The sequence below is a fragment of the Haliotis asinina genome, chromosome 10, assembly GCF_037392515.1.
Source record: "Haliotis asinina isolate JCU_RB_2024 chromosome 10, JCU_Hal_asi_v2, whole genome shotgun sequence".
Taxonomy (NCBI): domain Eukaryota; kingdom Metazoa; phylum Mollusca; class Gastropoda; order Lepetellida; family Haliotidae; genus Haliotis; species Haliotis asinina.
Window position 1 is genome coordinate 50,203,043 of NC_090289.1, and position 20,136 is coordinate 50,223,178.

The 20,136-nt window shown below is 38.9% G+C and overlaps 2 protein-coding genes across 2 annotated transcripts in view; one reads left to right on the plus strand and one right to left on the minus strand.

Moving 5' to 3' along the window:
- Positions 1 to 295: 295 nt before the first annotated feature.
- On the minus strand, positions 296 to 1,249 carry LOC137298753 (uncharacterized). Its single transcript, XM_067831028.1, has one exon. The coding sequence runs from the start codon at positions 1,247 to 1,249 to the stop codon at positions 296 to 298; it is 954 nt and encodes a 317-aa protein (XP_067687129.1).
- A 1,931-nt stretch (positions 1,250 to 3,180) lies between these two features.
- LOC137297679 (bone morphogenetic protein receptor type-2-like) overlaps positions 3,181 to 20,136 on the plus strand; it is a 90,643-nt gene continuing 73,687 nt past the window's right edge. Inside the window, exon 1 of the mRNA XM_067829595.1 lies at positions 3,181 to 3,516. Coding sequence (XP_067685696.1) covers positions 3,462 to 3,516 — 55 coding nt within the window. The 5' untranslated portion in view covers positions 3,181 to 3,461. The remainder of the gene's footprint in view (positions 3,517 to 20,136) is intronic.

The following is a 20,136-nucleotide window of genomic DNA, read 5'->3' on the forward strand; positions in this document are numbered from 1 at the left end:
TTCCTACAGGTTTCAATGAACACCTACTTACCTGAGGCAGTTAGCATTCCCAAGATCCATATATGATGGTGTGGGAAGGGGTCGTTTGTCTGACATTAACATGTTTGCTCATTGAAGCAAACGCTCCGATGTATTTTGTTCATTGGTTTTATTATTCATGGGAATTATTTTATCAAATATAGCTGCCATTTTCTTTGCCAATATCTTGTTTGATATTACCAACACAGTATCAGTTAAAAAACCCTCACTATTACCTCCCACGCTGGTAGCACGCTACACCGTTAGACCAAAACAGTCATTCCTGCTCTGTATCTACCCGCCTCAATGATACTTTTGTCTTTGCTCCTGGCGCCACCCATGCTTGTTGTGTTCCTGCTACAAGCGTCGGCCTGCTATCTGTGTCCCGGCCACAGACATCAGCCATGCTGCCTGTGTCCCTGCTACAGGCGTCAGCCATTCTAACTGTGTCCCTGCTACAGGCGTCACCCATGCTAAATACGTCCCTGCTACAATCGTCACCCATGCTGCCCGTGTTCCTGCTACAGGCGTCGGCCATGCTAGCTGTGTCCCTGCCACAGGCGTCACCCATACTAGTTGTGTCCCTGCTACAGGAGTCAGTCATACTAGCTGTGTCCCTGCTACAGGTGTCAGCCATACTAGTTGTGTCCCTGCTACAGGCGTCAGTCATACTAGCTGTGTCACTGCCACAGGTGTCAGCCATACTAGTTGTGTCCCTGCTACAGGCGTCAGTCATACTAGCTGTGTCCCTGCTACAGGTGTCAGCCATACTAGTTGTGTCCCTGCTACAGGCGTCAGTCATACTAGCTGTGTCACTGCTACAGGTGTCACCCATACTAGCTGTGTCCCTGTTACAGGCGTCAGCCATGCTAGCTGTGTCACTGCTACTGGCGCCACCCATGGTACCTGTGTCTCTGCCACAGGCGTCAGCCATACTAGCTGTGTCCCTGCTATAGGCTTCACCCATAGTGCCTGTGTTCCTGCTGCAGGTGTCAACCATATTAACTGTGTCCCTGTTACAGGCGTCAGTCATACTAGCTGTGTTCCCGCTACAGGCGTCAGCCATGCTACCTATGTCCCTCCCACAGGTGTCAGCCATACTAGCCGTGTCCCTGCTATAGGCTTCATCCATGGTGCCTGTGTTCCTGTTACAGGCGTCAACCATGCTAGCTGTGTCACTGCCACAGGCGTCAACCATGCTAGCTGTGTCACTGCCACAGGCGTCAACCATGCTGCCTGTGTCCCTGCTACAGGCGTCAGTCAAACTAGCTGTGTCCCTGCTACATCCATCCTAGCTGTGTCAATGCTAGTCAGCCATACTACCTGTGTTCCTGCTACAGGCGTCAGCCGTGCTAAATGTGTTCCTGCTACAATTGTCACCCATGCTAGCTGCGTTTCTGCCACAGGCGGCAGTCAAACTAGCTGTGTCCCTGCTACAGGCGTCACCCATGCTACCTGTGTTCCGGCCACAGGCGTCACCCACGCTACCTGTGTCAATGCTAGTCAGCCATACTACCTGCGTTCCTGCTACAGGCGTCTACCATGCTACCTGTGTCCCTGCCACAGGTGTCAGCCATGTTACCTGTGTCAGTGCTACAGGTGTCAGCCACAATACCTGTGTCTCTGCAACAGGCGTCACTAAAATAGGAATTCAGTTGTTAGTATGAGTTTTACCTACATGGGACTTCATTACTCACCCAGTATTGTTCTGTACCGACACGAAAGTGGGAATTCAGTTTTCATCCCGTGGTCTGTATAGACATTAAAGAAGGAATTCATTAGTCACCCTGTGTTGGTCTGTACCGACATTAAAGTGGGAATTTAGTACTGATCTAGTGTTGGTCTGTATAGACATTAAAGAAGGAATTCAGTACTCACCATTGTTGGTCTGTACCGACACTTAAGTGCAATTCAGTACTCATCCCCTGTTGGTCTGTACCGACATTAAAGAAGGAATTCAGTACTCACCATTGTTGGTCTGTACCGACACTTAAGTGCAATTCAGTACTCATCCCCTGTTGGTCTGTGCCGTCACTGAAGAAGGAATTCGGTACTCACCATTGTTGGTCTGTACAGGCACAAAAGTACATTTCAGTACTCACCATTGTTGGTATGTACCGACACTGAAGTGCAATTCAATACTCACCCCGTGCTGTTCTGAACCCACACACGAAAGTAAGGAATCCAGTACTCACCCCATGTTGTTCTGTACCGACACGAAAGTGCAACTGAGTGCTCACCCCGTGTTGTTCTGTACCGACACTAAAGTGCAACTTATCACTCACTCGGTGTTGGTCTGTACAGACACGAAAGAAGGAATTCAGTACTCACCTCGTGTTGGTCTGTACCGACACGAAAGAGGGAATTCAGTACTCACCCCGTGTTGGTCTGTACCGACACGAAAGAGGGAATTCAGTACTCACCCCGTGTGGGTCTGTACAGACACGAAAGCCGCAACTAATGAATCACACACTGTTGACGACAGTCGTGTAAGGCGACACAGACGGCGGACACTGGTGGCTATATATACATCATAATGCCCATTGAGTCACGTCATTATAGACATTTATCCGGCTTCGGTGACGTTATGAAGCAATATTTTACAACAATATGTGCTTTGATTGTAGAACATGATATACTTTTCCTTTTGTAAAGTAGCACCGTTATAAAATTGTCCAGACATTTTATGTATGACAGTCTGTTGATTATATCGACAGTTAACAGGTGTTCCTAACAAACTCACCAATAAGACAACATGAGATGACTCCCCGCTCTCGAAAAAAAAGATTTTTTCATATAAATGAATAGGTTAGTTTTAAAATAAATGACCAAGCAGAAAGATTAAGTACTTCAAATCCTGTAAGAAAGCGCCCTCCGAAAAGAAGATTTGCGCAGTTTCGACATTTACAGTACACTCAGTGTACACGCCGAATGGTTAAATTATGTGCCCGATATTACAGGCGGAATGTGACTCGCCTTACTCCTATAGATCTCCGGTTCGTGATATATACACGAAACCCAGCAATAAACAAGCGTGCAATATGCGTCCATATCGCATGAGGCGAGTACTGTTATCGCTGGTGACCGTTATGTCAGATGGGTCCCATAACAGCCTTCATCCCCCCTACGATAATGCGCTCGCCCGATTAAGTCATGCGTGGTACAGTGGCGTCACTGGTCCGCCTAGAATAGACTGGTCCGCTAGTCTAACAGAAGACTGCAATGAGAGCCGTGTCGTCTGGCGCAGTTGTAGGTGCAGACGTCTGCACGCAGAGTATCGTCTGTTGTCAAACCCGGACGAATGTCGAGATGTAAGGAACTATGGAGGCCAATTCTTATCGGAGATGTTGCGTTCAGCTGTGTTAGTCCAGCCCGCCATATTGCTAACGTCTAGATACAACACAAGTTTAATCTGATGGTGTAATGCAGGAACGACCGTCTAAATGATGTCTGTTGTCGGAGTTACCTGGCTGTCAGTCTGGCTGTCTGTGCTGTCGGGTAGGTGTCCCAATTTCCGTTCGTGTTCTTGTGTGTCACAGTCGACATAAGAGCCACGAGGTCAGGGTAACCCGCCCGTATGTCTGCTCAACAATACACAAGTCGATCCCAACTAAATATAACCCCTGATTTTAGCGAAGCTCGCTGCTTTCAGATTCACCATTATCTCGATATGATTGCATACTGTTTGTTCAGGCCATGCACACAACTGATACGTTATTTGACCCAAGTAGGAATGTATAATTTTACCTCAGGCTTATGGCCAACATAATGAGGTGCATGGAGAGACTAAATTAAAAACACACAACATTCTGACACTGCCCGTCCACAAACAGTGCTAATCGCAGTAATTGATTATGTAATAATTTATAGCAGTGACGCCATGCGCTGTTGGTATATGTCTTGTTTCAACCAACCGACCTATATATGTGTATATCAGTCTCCAACTCCTCCAGTGTCTTGGGTCATCCTGCGCTCTCAAATGAACTCACTTCTAGCTCACATGTAATGCACAATTCACGCTTGTTTTGAGATCTGCCCTCTGAACATATATATAAACACTGAACATTTTTTGTGAACTTTCAAATGCTACCACACACTTGACAGCGATTTTTATCTGTCTTGGTTTATGCAAAGTCACCTTGTGTAAACATAGTGAACAGTGTGTAACAAAACTGTGTTTGTAAGGTGCTAAAAATTTTGTTCTGTTTGGGTTTGTCATAGCCCTATACATATACTTTCCTAATTTGGGTTGCAGAATGTGACATTTTCTAAGACATAGCTGGGATACAGTTTTGCTGTTTAGATCATCTTGGGTGGCTCAGAATAAATCGTTATGTCATGTATAAAACATGTAACATGCAGCCAATGCAGTACTGTGTGACACAATATTCAAAGTTTTCTTTTGTCCTGAAAAAATCTTGAAGGGTTGTTGCTATTTTTCGGATTGTGACATCACACTTTTGTTCACCCCAGGGTGTTAAATGCAGCTTGTTTACAAGCCTACCATTGTTTGATAATTGGATAACGAGATTAATTGATTCTGGTTTTCATAGTAGGTTATTTAGTATTAGGTCACCAGTTATGATAAATACAGTTATACAGTGCTTTAAAAATGTTTTAATCTTTATTCTTTTTCATTGTGACTTCATGTTATGACTTCTCTGTGTTCAGTCTTGTTTGACAACAGCCCAAGGATCTACACTCCTTGGGTCGGGTGATGGTGTCACTATGCACAGATTTCCACAGGACCCCTTAGTTTGTGCTTAAATTGGTTGTTTCTGTGTGCGAAGTGAGCATTGTGGAAGCCTGTGGTATATACTAAATCGGATGGTTCACCCCCTACCACGCTTCCAGGATAGAAAACTGAAGTTCGAAGTTTCATCGAGTTTATAAAATCAAGACTGCTTACTACACATTGCTGACCAAAAGGATTTTGCATGAATATAACGCTTTCTTCCTCGGAAGCGAGGTTGTGGTCAAGGTGGCAATATTTTCGTAAGTAATATTATGTCGACCCCCACCTCGTTTGCAGGAGTGAAATTATTATGTTATAAGCAATGTCATGCAAAATCCTAACGTCCATCAATAAAAAACATGTTTTACTACCAGTGAAAAGTAATTTTGATTTTGTAAGTCGGTGAAAACAAACTTAAATAGCATTTATCCGCAGACAGGGTGCTGCCATTTTTGAAAATCGTGAAGTCAAGAGCTAAAGTCTGTTAGAATTATTGAGATTATGGTTTTTTTTTCATCAAGTAAGAAAATTGAAACTACTTTTTACTAGTAGTTAAATATATATTTGAATCATGGCCAAAAGGATTTTGCATGACAGAACTTGTAACATAACAACTTCTTCCACGGAAGCAAGGTGGCGGTGCAAGTGACATTAATATTGTAAGTAATATTATATGGACCTCCACCTCGGTTCCAAATGTGAAATTGCTATGTTACAAGCAATGTCATGCAAAATCCTATTGTCCATCAATAAAATACATATTTTACTACCAGTAGAAAGTAATTTTGAAAGTTGGTGAAAACAAACTTCAGTAGCATTCATCCTCAAACAGAGCGCCGCCATTTTTTAAAATCACGAAGTCACGGACTAAAATCCATTTATGTTAATGGGATGATGGTTTGTTTTCATCAAGTTAGAAAATCAAAACTACTTTCTACTAGTAGTCTAATATATATTTGTATCATGACCCAAAGGATTTTGCATGATACAACCTGTAACATAACATAATCCAGATCGGGGTCGAAGAGAAAATACTGCTCGATATATTTCTTCACTGGCAAAATTTACTTGGTTTGTAAATGTTTACTCACCATATATTGCCTATATGAATCGTAATTCGCTTGCACGCCCTAGTGTATGTTGTCTGTATCATTACACTTTATGACGAAAACAATGATTCAGTTGAAAGCTACTACAACTTAATAAAAACAAAATGTAAATATTAAAATTAAAACAAATTAAAGTTATAGAAGCAATGTCAGTTACCTTGTTCAAGGAATATATCCATCAATATCCACAAAAACGAGTGATGTCTGCAGATGTCCCAAGTGATGTGTCTTTTAAGAGTCTAATATACGAAAACGTGATGTATCTTTTCAGGATTTTCACATTGCTGTATAGTCTCATTGGTCACCCAAGATAGCACACCTGGCAACTAATAGCATAATGTGCATCAGGAGACAAAACTAAATGATATTAGATTGTGAGAACATATAGGTTTCATTTTTCACAACTGTCGCGATTTCATGTTTGTGCAAACCTGTAAACAAAATAGTTTAACCCCTGAAATGTAAATGAATTCTGCATAGACCCGCACGCCTATACCCACTATTATGGAGAACGCGCCACTCTGACTGGTGAAATTTCATTTGCGTTTGAGAATTGTGCACTGTTGTCAAAAAGGTCGATTTAAGGCAATTAAAGATCGAAAATGAGCAGTTTTATTGACGGGGTTTCGTTCATAACGATGTCAGGGAGTGATTTATGCATTTGCACCCCCTAGAGTATATGTGATCTTTAAACAAGGCTTTGACCAAACATTAATAGTTAAAGATGAAGTACATTATTGTCATATCTATCATGTAACTTGTAAATGTCCACAGAAAAATGAAGTGAGTGAGATGATAATTTATTTAGGTCTTCAGTTTTTGAGGCAGGAATTGAGAGGCCAGTAAGCAGAAATTATTTCACCACTCAGTGCTAGAATCACAGCTTATGTTGGAATAAGATGGAAAAATATTATGTAACTAACATCAACTTTGCATGTGCATGCTCACCACAAAATCAATGACCAAATGTTTTTGTAAGGTTCCTATCTATTCATGTGTAAATTTCAAAAGGTTCTTGTCTGTAATTTGAAAAGTAAATAAACTAAATTCACCCTCAGTAACATTTGATCTGATTGATGATAAATAGTTACGAGAAACAGTGCAATGTCTTGTGATGCAGAAATATCATAAATGGCTGTTTGCCCAATTTAGAAGCTGGTATAATATTCTGTACACAATGTATGATAAAAGATTCCTTGCCTTTATACTAATGTCAGTCACTGTGTAAGTGTTTTTTGTCTTTCTTTCAACATATTTTGACATTTTACATTTTTTTTAGACAGACAGACAGACAGACAGACATTTTCATTCAGGCCCCAGTCGCTGAGCATATTTTATATTGATCCTCTTCTCAGCATGATAGAGGAAATACCCAACATTATAATACAATATAATATAATATATAATAATAATACATAATATATGATATATAATATAAATTATAATAGCTTTTGGTGTGTCCTTGGTGGCTCTGATATTTGAATCTTGACACCAAGAAATTATAAAAATTTTCCATGTCTTTCATTGATGAAATAGGTACTCGTTACAACTACAGTTGTCCAAACCAGCATTTGTCCAACCTGGCTAGTTGTCAACACTGGCATAAAATGTCAGGCCCGTCTGTGACGTGTACATTTATCATAAGATCTACAATCTGGCACTGTCTAAATTGTAGTATTTCTTCCATCCCAATGAGTGCCGGTTTAGACAGCTTCCACTGTACTTTGTGCTTGCTAGCCGATGGTGTGATTCTCTTGCCCATTCTTTGCTTTGAACGATATCTTGTTATGAATTTAGTTCACTGCTTGTGGTCAGCAGAATCGAATATTTTAAAGATTGTTTTTTCTTGGAACTAGTCTGTTGTGAGATGTGCATGATGGAATATACCACCCATCAAAAGTTTACACTCACTTAAAGCATTGCTATAATGTTTTTTATTTATATGTGGTTACTTCAAAGATGAATTGCTCTGCTAACTTGTGGCAACCAACTGCAAATCGTATGCAGATGAAATGCACGAGGATCATACATCTGCTTGCTAAAGAGCATGTGCAGATATCATGCATGTGAAAAGCTGCATTTTGGGGTAAAGTTTTTTAAAGAGTGAGCTAATTTCCACTGAGTTTTATCATTTATTGTACTTATGACAATAAGCTGTACAACGTTAAAGGTTTGTTTTACATGAGTAAATTGTACTTTTAAACAGAATTGAATATTTTGCAAAATCTAATTAAGAACAGTTGATTGATAAGAGTGGCAATTTTACACTAGTGAGTCTAAACTTTTGATGGGTAGTTTATATCCAAGCCAAACAGTAGTGTAACTTGTGTTTATTTTGGTGAGGTCCATTTCAGAAGTATCATTTTTCATTGTTCACAATTATGTTCTTCATTTTAGCTTTATGGAAATGTCATTTTAATATAGTGTGAGTATGTGGATGGCAACCCAGAGGGTTGCTGCATATCTTAGTAAAATACACATAGAAAATGTCCAGTTACACATGAAAAATAATTGTTGCATACTAGTTACACATGTAAAATGTCAGATACACAAAAAGTTTAACATGTATGGATATGGAATAAATTTGAATAAATAATGAAAAAAGACATCAATTGGTGTCAGTTTGTACTCTAAGTATAGGACTAGTGTTGTACTGTCAGTATGGGATGGGTGATGTTTTATGAAATCATTTCCATCATGTTTAAGTTAGTTCTATTTTCTAATTAGGTATGACATAAGACAGTACATACCTGCTTAGTAAACCTAATTAATGTTATTTACTTAGCTGAGTTAAATCACTTAAATACCCGCATATTTGAAAGCATTGGGTAACAGAAAATAAAATACCCACTCAACATTTATAATACCCACTCCAATAAATTAAAGTGGGTACAGTATCCACATGAGCTAAATCTTATCTGGAGCTCTGGCAACTTCTTCTGTCCACCTGAGGAAGGGGCAAGAAGTAGCCCAGAAACATTATGTTATACAATAAGGAATAGGTTATCATCCTCATGCTTGTCTTATACGTTCCCCAACTTCTAAAGAATCTCGTGATTTTAACATTTCAACTTAGGCAATTTCATGACGTGTTTGTTATTTCAATGTTCTGACGGTAAACATAAAGTTTCAGGAATATATATTCGTATTCATTACTATATTTTGGTAAAACATATTGTATTCACCATATTTGTTGCTGCCCTAGTGTTTGCTCATTGCAACAAGCTAGTGTGGTAGACACAGCTTAGGCTCATGGCAAAGGGGACTTGTGGTTGATTGTTCAACATAATATTTGTGATCTTTCTTCCTGGTGTTCCTCCCTTGATAGTGTGTCAACATTGCTCACACGGTAATGTAAAGATGTTCAGGTGAGCTACAGAGACTTTTGCTTATGTTTTTTGTCAGCATTTGTTTTTGTAACAGTTTCAACTTTTTGAAGATTTGTCCTGTTTTTTCATCAGAATTTGTTTATATTTCATGCCTGAGTTTGACTGCAGCTGTATTTGTGGGCTGTCAAGCCTCCACTACCTGAGGACATTCAATCCATAATGAGCTCTTGTTGTGTCTGGCTCAACCTGTCATGCGTCATTGCAGGAATAAACTCATGCGCTGCATACACTTGCTCTCCAATGATTCGTTTATCATAGGGGAGCTCCTGCAGTATGCCAGAGGTCTTTTATTCATCGACTGTTGACAGAATATCAGGAAAGTTCTGATATCAGAATAAATAATTCAGCTTAAAACATGATGCTGGCAGTTATACAAACTAGGACAAAGTTTTTAATCTTGGTCTTAATCCGACTGTATTTGTTCAGACTTTTTGTTGTTTCATATTGCAATAAGCAAACCATCTTGTATGATCTGCGTAGTGGATGTCTGTGACTAATGATGTTTGGACCAAACAGGCCAGTGATTTACATGATCATCATTCATCTATGCAGCTGTAGTGTAAAAGTATATTTTCATGAATTCAAAATTCCTTTAATGCAATAATATGAAACTATTATCAAATCTTGTTCCACTTATTGAATGAGTACGGTTTTATGCTACTTTTAGCAATATTCCAGCAGTATCATGGCAAAGGACACAAGAAATCAGCTTCACACATTGTACCCATGTGGGGAATCAAACCCAGGACTTAAGCATGACAAGCGAACACTTCCAACCACTACACTACCCCACAGCCCCTTGTTCCACCTAGTTTTCCTCATATATATATAAGTACTTTTTTGTATTTTCTGATTGTTACTGATACACACTTTTTTCTACAAAATATATTCATTTCAGAGACTAAATGTTAGTGTAACTACACCAATAAATCATAACAAGTTACTGATTCTGTTTAGGAATACATGTATATGTTGTAGATATATTGGTGTGTTACCTTATATTGGTGTGTGAAATGTGTACAGAAGTCTTCTTTAAATTTCATTGCTCAATTTTTTCAGCATTTTACTCAGGCAAAATGCAGAGATCTGAGGGATGTGTCAACCACTGTTGAGTCAGTTGATGTTGATATCTGCAGCTTGTTTCTTTGATTTTCTTGATCCAAGGATTGTGGAGCAGTAGAGTTTGCTAGTTTGTCAGGTCCAGATTTAATGATGAACTCCTGTGGAAGTGTTACACAACAAAGAAACGGGAGGTTCAAGTATTGTGAAAACATCAAGCACTAGCTATTTCCAAGTAATTTCCGGTTTATGTGTTCGCACTGAGTCGCAACGACAGGGAATATGTTCTTATTAATTTATTCATCAAATATATTTGATGATCTAGCATTAAAAAAATGAATTTTTCAGAGGTACCTTGCTGTATCTGGAGCGATAATATATTAAAAATGTCACATCAAGGGTAAACAGCATGATATGGTATCAGATCTGAAGTCATCCTTGAAATTAATATAGCAAACCAAAGTGATATAACAAATGATAATGAGTTATTTCTATTTTTTTCGCTGAATCTATACATGAGGCACTGGAGAATACATTGAATAATTCCAGTTTAATTGATGGGAATGTCCGGTACTCCATATGATAAACACATGTGCGCATGGCTTAAAATTATGCAAGGACCTGATAACATGTCCTTCATAATTAGTGCAGGTTGGTTGGCACTCCATATTGTTATATGGTGTTGTGTTGTCAGCTGTGTTGTAACATACTGGTGCAAATAAAGATGGAATGGTATGGTGGGAGTGCAAAACGACTTATATCATCACACAACTACTTGTGCATGATTATAATTACACCAATGTGTAATATCACATTTATCCAACATGTAACTGCTTCTTGAACCACATTGTCTTCCATTTTTGTGCTGTCCAATTTTCCTGAGTGATTTTAATCACAGAAGACAAAATGAAATGTTCCTTCAGAAATTTGATATAACTGTGGCTTTCGATTCTTGTAAAAATCCAGACAGTGATGATTTCGTTACTGTCCAGCCATTTGGTCTGGCCTTTGTCAGTGATAGATCAGCCATTTTTATCATGTTGGCACAGGGACATTTGGGTAGCCAAGTAGTGAACAGTGTTGCACCATGCTGATGACATTGTCCGATACCTCGAATGGGTGACTCTGTTAGACCAATTCCTGACATCCCCTGAAGGTTTACTGCGGGAGTATTGCTGATGAAGCGTAAAATTCAACTAACATCTCTCTTACCACTTAATTTAAAAAATGAAAACATTTTGATACTGTGCATGAGTGTATTGCTGAACATTTGATAGGAATGCTGACATATTTCATGTTTTTGAACACTGAGGGACTGAATTCACATTTAAGATTAATCACAGTCCATACTGGTTTAATGAACTTCAACTGAAGTTGAACATGCTTCAGCTCCTTAGCTAATGCTGTTTGTATGACAACATCTCTGAGCAGGCATTTGCTTTCTCTTTCAAACATTGAACAGCACATTCCTTTCCAATTTGTACTTTCATTAGTGATTTCCTTCCAGGGTTTTGTTCTAAATAACAGTCTCTAGGCTTTAATGTCACAACTGACATTCTTTAACATGGACTGGTGAAAGACCAAATACTAAGATGTCGATCTGGACTCTGGTCCTTCTGTTTATGGAGGTGGCTTAGGTGCCTGCTTGGAGCAGAATAGGCCAGCCCCATCTCTTGTCACGCTGTTTTTCTGAGCACAGGGTGGGGTCCTTATCTATAGTGGTTTTCACTGCCTACTTCACACTTGCATTGTTTTCATAATGCAGGAAACAAGTTTTAGGTGTGGACTGAAGTTCTCTTTCTAAATCATGAACTATATTTAAATGTCTGAAGTGTCTGGGCAAGCCATGTGTCATTGAAACCTTCAGTTTTTGTGTCGATGTAAGAAGGATTTATGTTCTGTTTGTTTTAGTTTTGGGGAGAGTCCATTTTTCAATGGCTGGCTGTGTCGTATGATTTGTTCTTGTTGGGTGTAAATTTTCTTCTGATTATTGTAACATTGCAAAACATTGTCATCAGCATTTGGGAAACTCAGCAACATCAACTTAGGCATTGTAAGTTCAGTAGCCTAGTGGTTTAAGCGTTTGCTCATCATGCTGAAGGCCTGGGTTCAATTCCCATCATGGGTAAATGTGTGAAGCCCCTTTCTGGTGTCCCCTGCCCTGATATTTCAGGAATATTGCTATAAGTAGCATAAAACTAAACTCCCCCACCCACTCAGTTGAAATGGGTAGGTAATGACTGTTGGATGTGTGGTAAACAGCCTTGAGATAAATTGTTACCACTTCAGAACAAGCACCCTGACATACCACAGTGAGAGCAATATACCCTACAATTTTTGTTCAGACTTTTCCCATGTTACCAACAAACACAAAGGCCTCTTCTGTGTATTAACTCTGTTTAACTGACTGCCATAGGTCATTTACTACACAGAACTTTCAACATGACTGAGTATTAAGTGAATATTTGTGATTGTTCTTGTCATGTCTTGGGATATGATTGCTAACTCCTGGTGACATAATGTCTCTGTTCAACTGGAGGTGTCCAATTGTAGCATGAAACAAGATACATGCCAGTTGATTTCCACAATGAAAACATTTTTTGCCTTTGTCAAAATCATGATACTATCACGCTATCCACAAAAGAAAATTCAGTGTTTGCTATAATGTGAAGTCCCTAGCATCCATGTCAGATGTGGCAGTGCTCATGAGTTGTTCATGACAAGATGTATATTGGTTTAATTTGTCAAGACCCGTGAAGGTCCGCTGTAGAATAGGCCTTCAGGAAATCATGCTTGCCATTAAAGGCAACAGTGATTGTCGTAAGAGGCAACTAACAGATTGGGTGGTCAGGCTCACTGACTTGGATGACACATGTCATCAGTTCCCAATTACGCAGATCGATGCTTATGCTGTTGATCACTGGATTGTCTGGTCCAGACTCAATTATTCACAGACCACTGCCATATAGCTGGAATATTGCTGAGTGTGGCATAAAACTAAACTCACTCAATCACTCACTTAATTTGTCAAGTGTAAGATGTGCAGACCTGGGATTGCAAAGTCATATGGTTGCATGTGGTCCTTTAAGAGCGTGCAGGTCATGAATCTGGTGAAGTTGATCTGTGTTGATCACAGAGAGTTGTTCCATTTGTGACCATGAAGTGTTGTCTGGAAGGGCGAAATGGTGGCGTAATGGTTATCCCTATCACAGACAACACTGGTCGTGCACCCCACTTGGAGCTGAGTATTTAATGGCGTGCACATTGATACCTTGACATAGGTCACAATGCTTTTGAATCTGTGAATATTCACTTGGTAAATGGAAACTTGCATATCAATGATAAAGTGCACCTGATTTTGTTCTGAAGCCAAGAAACAAATCATTGGGAAAAGTCAAGTTATACCTAGCAGGTATTGAATTAAGAAGGTCAATCAGCCAGACCATGGAGCTCTATGTCTTCATTTCTGTACACCCTGGTTCACTGTGGTAAAATTACTGTTTTCCATTAACATGTGAAGCACATTTCTTTCCTTGTTGGAAGGGGGCTTTGGAGTGGCCTAGTGGTTCCAGTGTTAGCTCATAATGCAGAGGACCTGGAATCGACAGATCGGCACAAAGTGTGAAGCCCATTCCTACTTACTCCATGTTTAGGTTATTACCCACTCTTAAGTTTGTGTCTCTTCTTGTCTTCTTTCATTCACCGATTTGAAAACAAGACAATATACATTAAAATGTAGTAACATGTAAATGTGAAAAACCTGGTTCCTTGACATTTTCAAATTTCTGGAAATAAAGATGAATATTGTTTTCTCAAATTTCAGACATAGACTTGAATCAATACAGGTAATATAAATCCGCAAACATACAGCATCAGCACAACTGCAGTTATAAATATTTCTGATATTTCATGAGACTATTTTTACAAGTGGATCTGTCATCAGTTATTTAGGTTTGGTTGCTATGGAAATCATGCTTATGTGTATTAAAGCTGTTCAGAGTATTTTCCAAACTACAAGTTTGAAGTGTGGATACAGACATATAAGATCTATTGTTTATAACTTTATTAGCCAGCACTGTTGTTACCAATGGCAGGTGCTTGTCCCAAAATACCCACCGCTTCAGAAAAACTTTGTGGGATCATCTTACTTACTTGAATTGCTCTATTCTATTTTCAAACAATGTCCCTAAAATTGTGGTCAGACCCACAGAATTTTAAATGTAGAATCCTATTTCATGTATGTTGTAATTATAGATGTTAAGCTTGTGTTATCAGCTCACGGAAAGGTAGACATTGTGAGTTTAACAATGAATTTCAGCCCAATTAGTGCAACAAGAGTTACCCAAATTTCTGTCAAAACAAAAAGTGTAATATATGGCAGCAGAGGCTAGACTGGCTGTGAAACAGGTGATTGCCAAACTCTGCTATGATTTGGTTGCCAAGGGAGATTCATATCAGGCATGTTGTTGTCTGGCCATTTGTAACAGTATCTTTTTCAACCTTCATGTCATGAGAGTCCAGTGGTGTTCATTTAGAGCACTGCAGCATGGGGGTATTATTAGGCGGTGTCTGATTCAGCTTCATCACAGATATTGCCTGAAAGCTTTATTTGTTTATTTTTAACATTGTCATCTTGAGTGTTTTATCTTACGATCAAAACTATTAATCTTTATAGAATTACTGATAGAAAAGAGGAGTTATTTTTTGTGTTGGTGTGTCTGAGGTCTGGTTGGATGGAGGTGAAGAAAAGCAGTGTGCTTATTTGCTCCAGCTTGGGAACAACCACTGATGAAATGAAAAGATTAGGGGATAGTTATCTTTTGAACCAGCAAAGAAAGTGTCTGCTTGATGGAAGCATGATCAGTGAAATCATTCAACCTTTCTGGCCTGGTTTCAAGATGGGAACGTGTAGCAGACAGATTTTTAATAACTTACAGCAGCACCCCTAAATTGTTTGAAATTCTACCAGCTAATACGATACCTTTCACATGAACAAAACTGGTCCAGGTTAACTTGCGATGTGTATTGAGTGCATCCTGGATAGACATAGCTTATGCTTGACACATATGATGGATTAAATGGCGCATGTCTCCGAATAAGATATTTATCTTTTTTCATTTAAAACACATAAATCAACTTGTACGGATCAACTTGGACTTTTCAATCAGTCAACTGAAATGTATCTAAAGCTGGAACATATGGATCCATGGAGTTGTAAAACAAACTGTTCAGAAATCCTCAAGTACAAAGAAATCAGACCTGTGAAGGTCCCTGGGAAGAATAGGCCTTCAGCAACCCATGCTTGCCATAAAAGGCGACTATGGTTGTGGTAAGAGGTGACTAACAGGATTGGGTGGTCAGGCTCGCTGATTGCTGATCGATGCTCATGTTGTTGATCACTGGATTGTCAGGTCCAGACTTCATTATTCACAGTCTGCCTCCATATAGCTGGAATATTGCTGAGTGTGGCTTAAAACAACTCACTCACTCACAAAGAAATCAAATTGTGTCCTTACTGATATCACATTACATCAGTAGTTCAGATTGCAGGTAGACTGACACGTCATTGTTTCCCAATTGCGCAGGTCGATGCTCTTGTTGTTGATCACTGGATTGTCAGGTTTATAGACCACCGCCATAGCTGGGTTCCATTTTTCTGTGAATTGAACTGAATCGTTGCAGCCCTAATTGTAGGCCCTTGGACTAAAGGTTGCCCAGACAATAATATATTTCTTTGAATGATACTTGTGACATTTGCTGATTTGGTTTTGAACTAATTTGCACTTTCATAGATAGGGCTGTATGTGATCAAACTGATGAGGACATCATAATTTTCTGTGCAGAAACCTACGATTAATGGCTGGAATTCTGTTTTTCCATGACAATGTCTTTAGGTGTGCCAGTGTCATACCTGAGCTTGTGAATCTGGAGATTTGGGCAAGGAGTGGTCTTCAGCTTGTTGCGAGAGGCGGCTAACAGGATCCGGTGGTCAGACTTGTTGACTTAGTTGACACTTATCATTGTATCCCACTTGCTTTCATTGATGCTCATGCTGTTGATCACTGGATTTTCTCTATTCAGATTCCATTATTCACTGACTGCCAGACTGGAATATTATTGAGTGTGGCGATAGACACCCAACCAACCTGTATTTGTGGGTTTCAGAAGATCTGCAAATATCTGAAACCTGTACATCAGACTTTCACACCATATTAAAACCAACCTCAACTCACTCACTCGCTCTAGTAAAACAAACATTCGCAATTTGCATATCCTGATACTGTACAATTCCCAGCTTCTTTGAAAAAAAGAATGATTATTAATCAATATTGTATCTTTAATTCAAATAGATGTCTGGACCAGACTTATCAGTTACTATCTGCTGTGGCTGAAATATGTGTACATTAAACTGGCTAAACAGTTGCACTTTCACCACTGACTATATCTTTGCAACCTCATGGGGATATCTGGCTTGAACATTTCCTCTAGACTTGCTCCAAAGCTGGACTGTGTGCTGAGGCATGGATGTATTGTAATTCTATCCTCAAAGAAGTAAGTGTACATTGGTGAACACTGCTGAGGATGCCAATCAGTTTTAAAATGTTTTTGAGAAGTTATCATGTAAACTTTTAATTATTACCTTTCACATACATGTATGTAAATAAATAAGTCATGCCCCTGGAGGTTGTTTACATCTGAACATCGAAGTCGTGCCGATGATTACAAACGTGCGCTAGATATAACATCAATTTTTTGTAAAATGTGTTTAAATTTGTGAATTGCACTTCATAGGAAGAAACACTTTTGCTCATAATCTTCTTCATGGCGCATGTTCATGATGTTCGTAATCATAGGCACGACTTCGATGCTCAGATGTAAACAACCTCCAGGAGCATGACTTGTGACACTGTTCTGCAGTGACAATCTTTTCCTAAAAACATCAGCTATTGCCCCGACAACACCTCATACCTAAACGCATTCAACACGGATGGTCAAAGATGGATAAGTATAAACATGTAATAGTAGGAACTAAAAACAAAACTCACCGAGACAGGTGCTTCTTCCAACGATTGCTGCAGTGCTCTGTTGTTTTTTTTCAGTTCAGTACTGTAGGCATGTATCTTCATTGGATTGCATTCATTGCAAAACAATTGCTAGGAGCTCATGATGTAAATCACTGGATTATCTGGTTCACTTGGTTTTTTTTTAAGATTCTGTCATATAAACTGGAATATTTGCTAAATGTAGTGTTGTGCAGAAAACAAACAAATATCTTTTTCGAAACTAAACCTCTGGACGGAAACTGGATACAAGACAATGGGCAGTATATTCAAGAAATTGAGAGAATAATGTGTAGTTGTCTATGAAAAGGAAAACATGACAATGTCAACTCATATTTTGTTATCTCACCTGAACAGTAATGTAATTAATAACAGTGGTCATTGATAAGGTGTCATGGAATTATCAATTACATCCACATTTAAGCGTTAAAACTAGACATGTTCAAAGTGTCTTTACATGTTGTCATAAGATCGAATCAGTGTAAGTGGGCATGGATGTTCATATACATGTTATCAGGAATACACACTAGTTCCTTGTGTATGCAAATAAGGCACCTTGTGGTTTCCTGAATTATAAAGAATACCTCATTAGCAGCCTGTTTACCTTGATCCATCAAGACCATTACGTCCCTCACCTTCATTCAATAGGTCACCAATGTTTCTGTCCATGCCCGAAGTCTTTGCGATATGCACCTTTAAAATAATAAGCAGTATGAAAGAAGTGTATGGGTTTATTGATTGTTGTTGAATTGGTTTAGCAGTTGGTTTCACATAAGATGGAATGAAATACACCAAGGTTTCACATCAGATGGAATCAAATACACCAAGATAAATGTACATACTGTTCATTTCTGGCATTGTTATGATTCCTGGTAGTCGCAGTGTTGTTGCGAAGTATAAGGTGAAGTTTTATTCCCAAGCAACATGCTGCAGAACCTTGGATTTGTTTACCATAGCTGGTAAGCCAGCCAGGATAAAAAGCTGTTTGGCACAAACCTGTTTATGTTAGCAAAATGTGTTTTCTGCTGATAGGAAACTGTATCTTGAAGGTTAGAACTCTGAAAAGAAAACATTTGCTGTTTTACGCACTTGTGGAGAAGAAAATATACACTTTCATTAAGATAAATTTATGTAATTAATCCTAAACAGTCAGTGGAAACTGTGCACTTTTCCTAAAAGCTGTATGCCTTGGAAGCTATTTTCGCATTTCCATGATAGTAAAAATTCACTAGATGCAGATATTTTGCTTGTATCTATCCATGTGTCTCTTTTCAGACAGTCACACCCTGGATCAATTTCTGTGTGTGATGACTAGCTGCTGTTTCATTGGTTCAACTGTTGTAAATGTTGATATTGTTTGTTATACCATTCTTGATGAAGATTTGGTATAGAAATGGTGCTGCTGGTTAAGGTAGATAACTGTGGCAGCTCTTTGCTGATGATTGTTGTGAATTAATTATCGTCAGTTGTGAATTAATTATCGTCAGTTGTGAATTAATTATCGTCAGTTGTGAATTAATTATCGTCAGTTGTGAATTAATTATCGTCCAGGAGATACTTCTAGACAAATTGTGTGACATACGCATGTGTGTGTATCTGGTACAGCAGTGTATGAAGCCCATTTCTGGTGTCCCCTGCCATGATATTGCTGGAATACAGTGAGGCCTCGGTAATCTGGACGGTTGTGTTTTTCAATAAAATCGTCTGGATTGCAAATTGTCCAGACTACTGTATCAAGTCCCAAGTTCAAGCAAGAGTTGCTTCCCGTGACTATTACAATAACAACACGAATCAGGATAAAACAATGCTTCAATGTAAAGGTTATAAAATGATGAATTCCAAGCACAACAATAAATCATAAACATATATATTGCTAAAAAGTGGTGTAAGACTAAACTCAGTCACTAAAAGTCGGGTCAACCTTCTGAATGCCGGACAAGATTTTTGACTGCTTAATCAACGAATAACCCACAATTTTCAAGGAACACAAGGCCTTTTGACTAAGTTCACTTGACCCTGGTCACTCTACCCATAAGCATTTCTTGGAGAAAGGCATCAATCTTTCACTTTGTTTGCTCACAAGGTTTTATTTTAGGATGTGTTCTAGAAACAATTGATTCAAAGCAAATTCTACTAATGGCTGACATGTGAAGATCCAGGTTGTGATTGGTCTTCAGCAACATAACCTTGTGAAGATTCAGGTTGTGATTGGTCCTCAGCCATGCATGCTTGTGAAGGTTCAGGTTGTTTCAGGGATGCATGCTTGTTCTAAGTAGTGACTTATCAATACGATCAGATGGTCAGACTTGCTGCCTTGTTTGAATCTTGTTATTGCATCCCAATTTTGTAAATGGATGCTCATGAGGGTGATCACTGAACTGTTTAGTCCATACTTGATTATTTTTTCAGACCATTTTTTGTGATGATTGATTGATGCATTCTTTTTAAGCATCCATTTCATCACGCTAACATCAGTCATGCTGTATTTAGAGTAAAGTGGCATAATGGTTTGGTGCTTTACAAGTTATTCTTTGGTTAATTTTTGTCTGTTCCTGCTTAACTTGGAAATATGTTACGCAAAGGCCATTGTCCTTTTTACAGACCCTCATTGCATAGATTTGTGTTGATCACTTGACTGTCTGGTCCAGACTTGATTATTTGCAGACTGCTCCTGTACAGCTGAAATATTATAAACTCACTTACTAGTCTTATGTAAAAGTGAAATCGTGCATAGAAGGCTTTATGTAAATGTCAAGCATTACCTG

Bases quoted from the DNA above. Each gene is read 5' to 3' on its own strand.
- LOC137298753 (XM_067831028.1), bottom strand. From the start codon at position 1,249: ATGGTTGACGCCTGTGGCAGTGACACAGCTAGCATGGTTGACGCCTGT.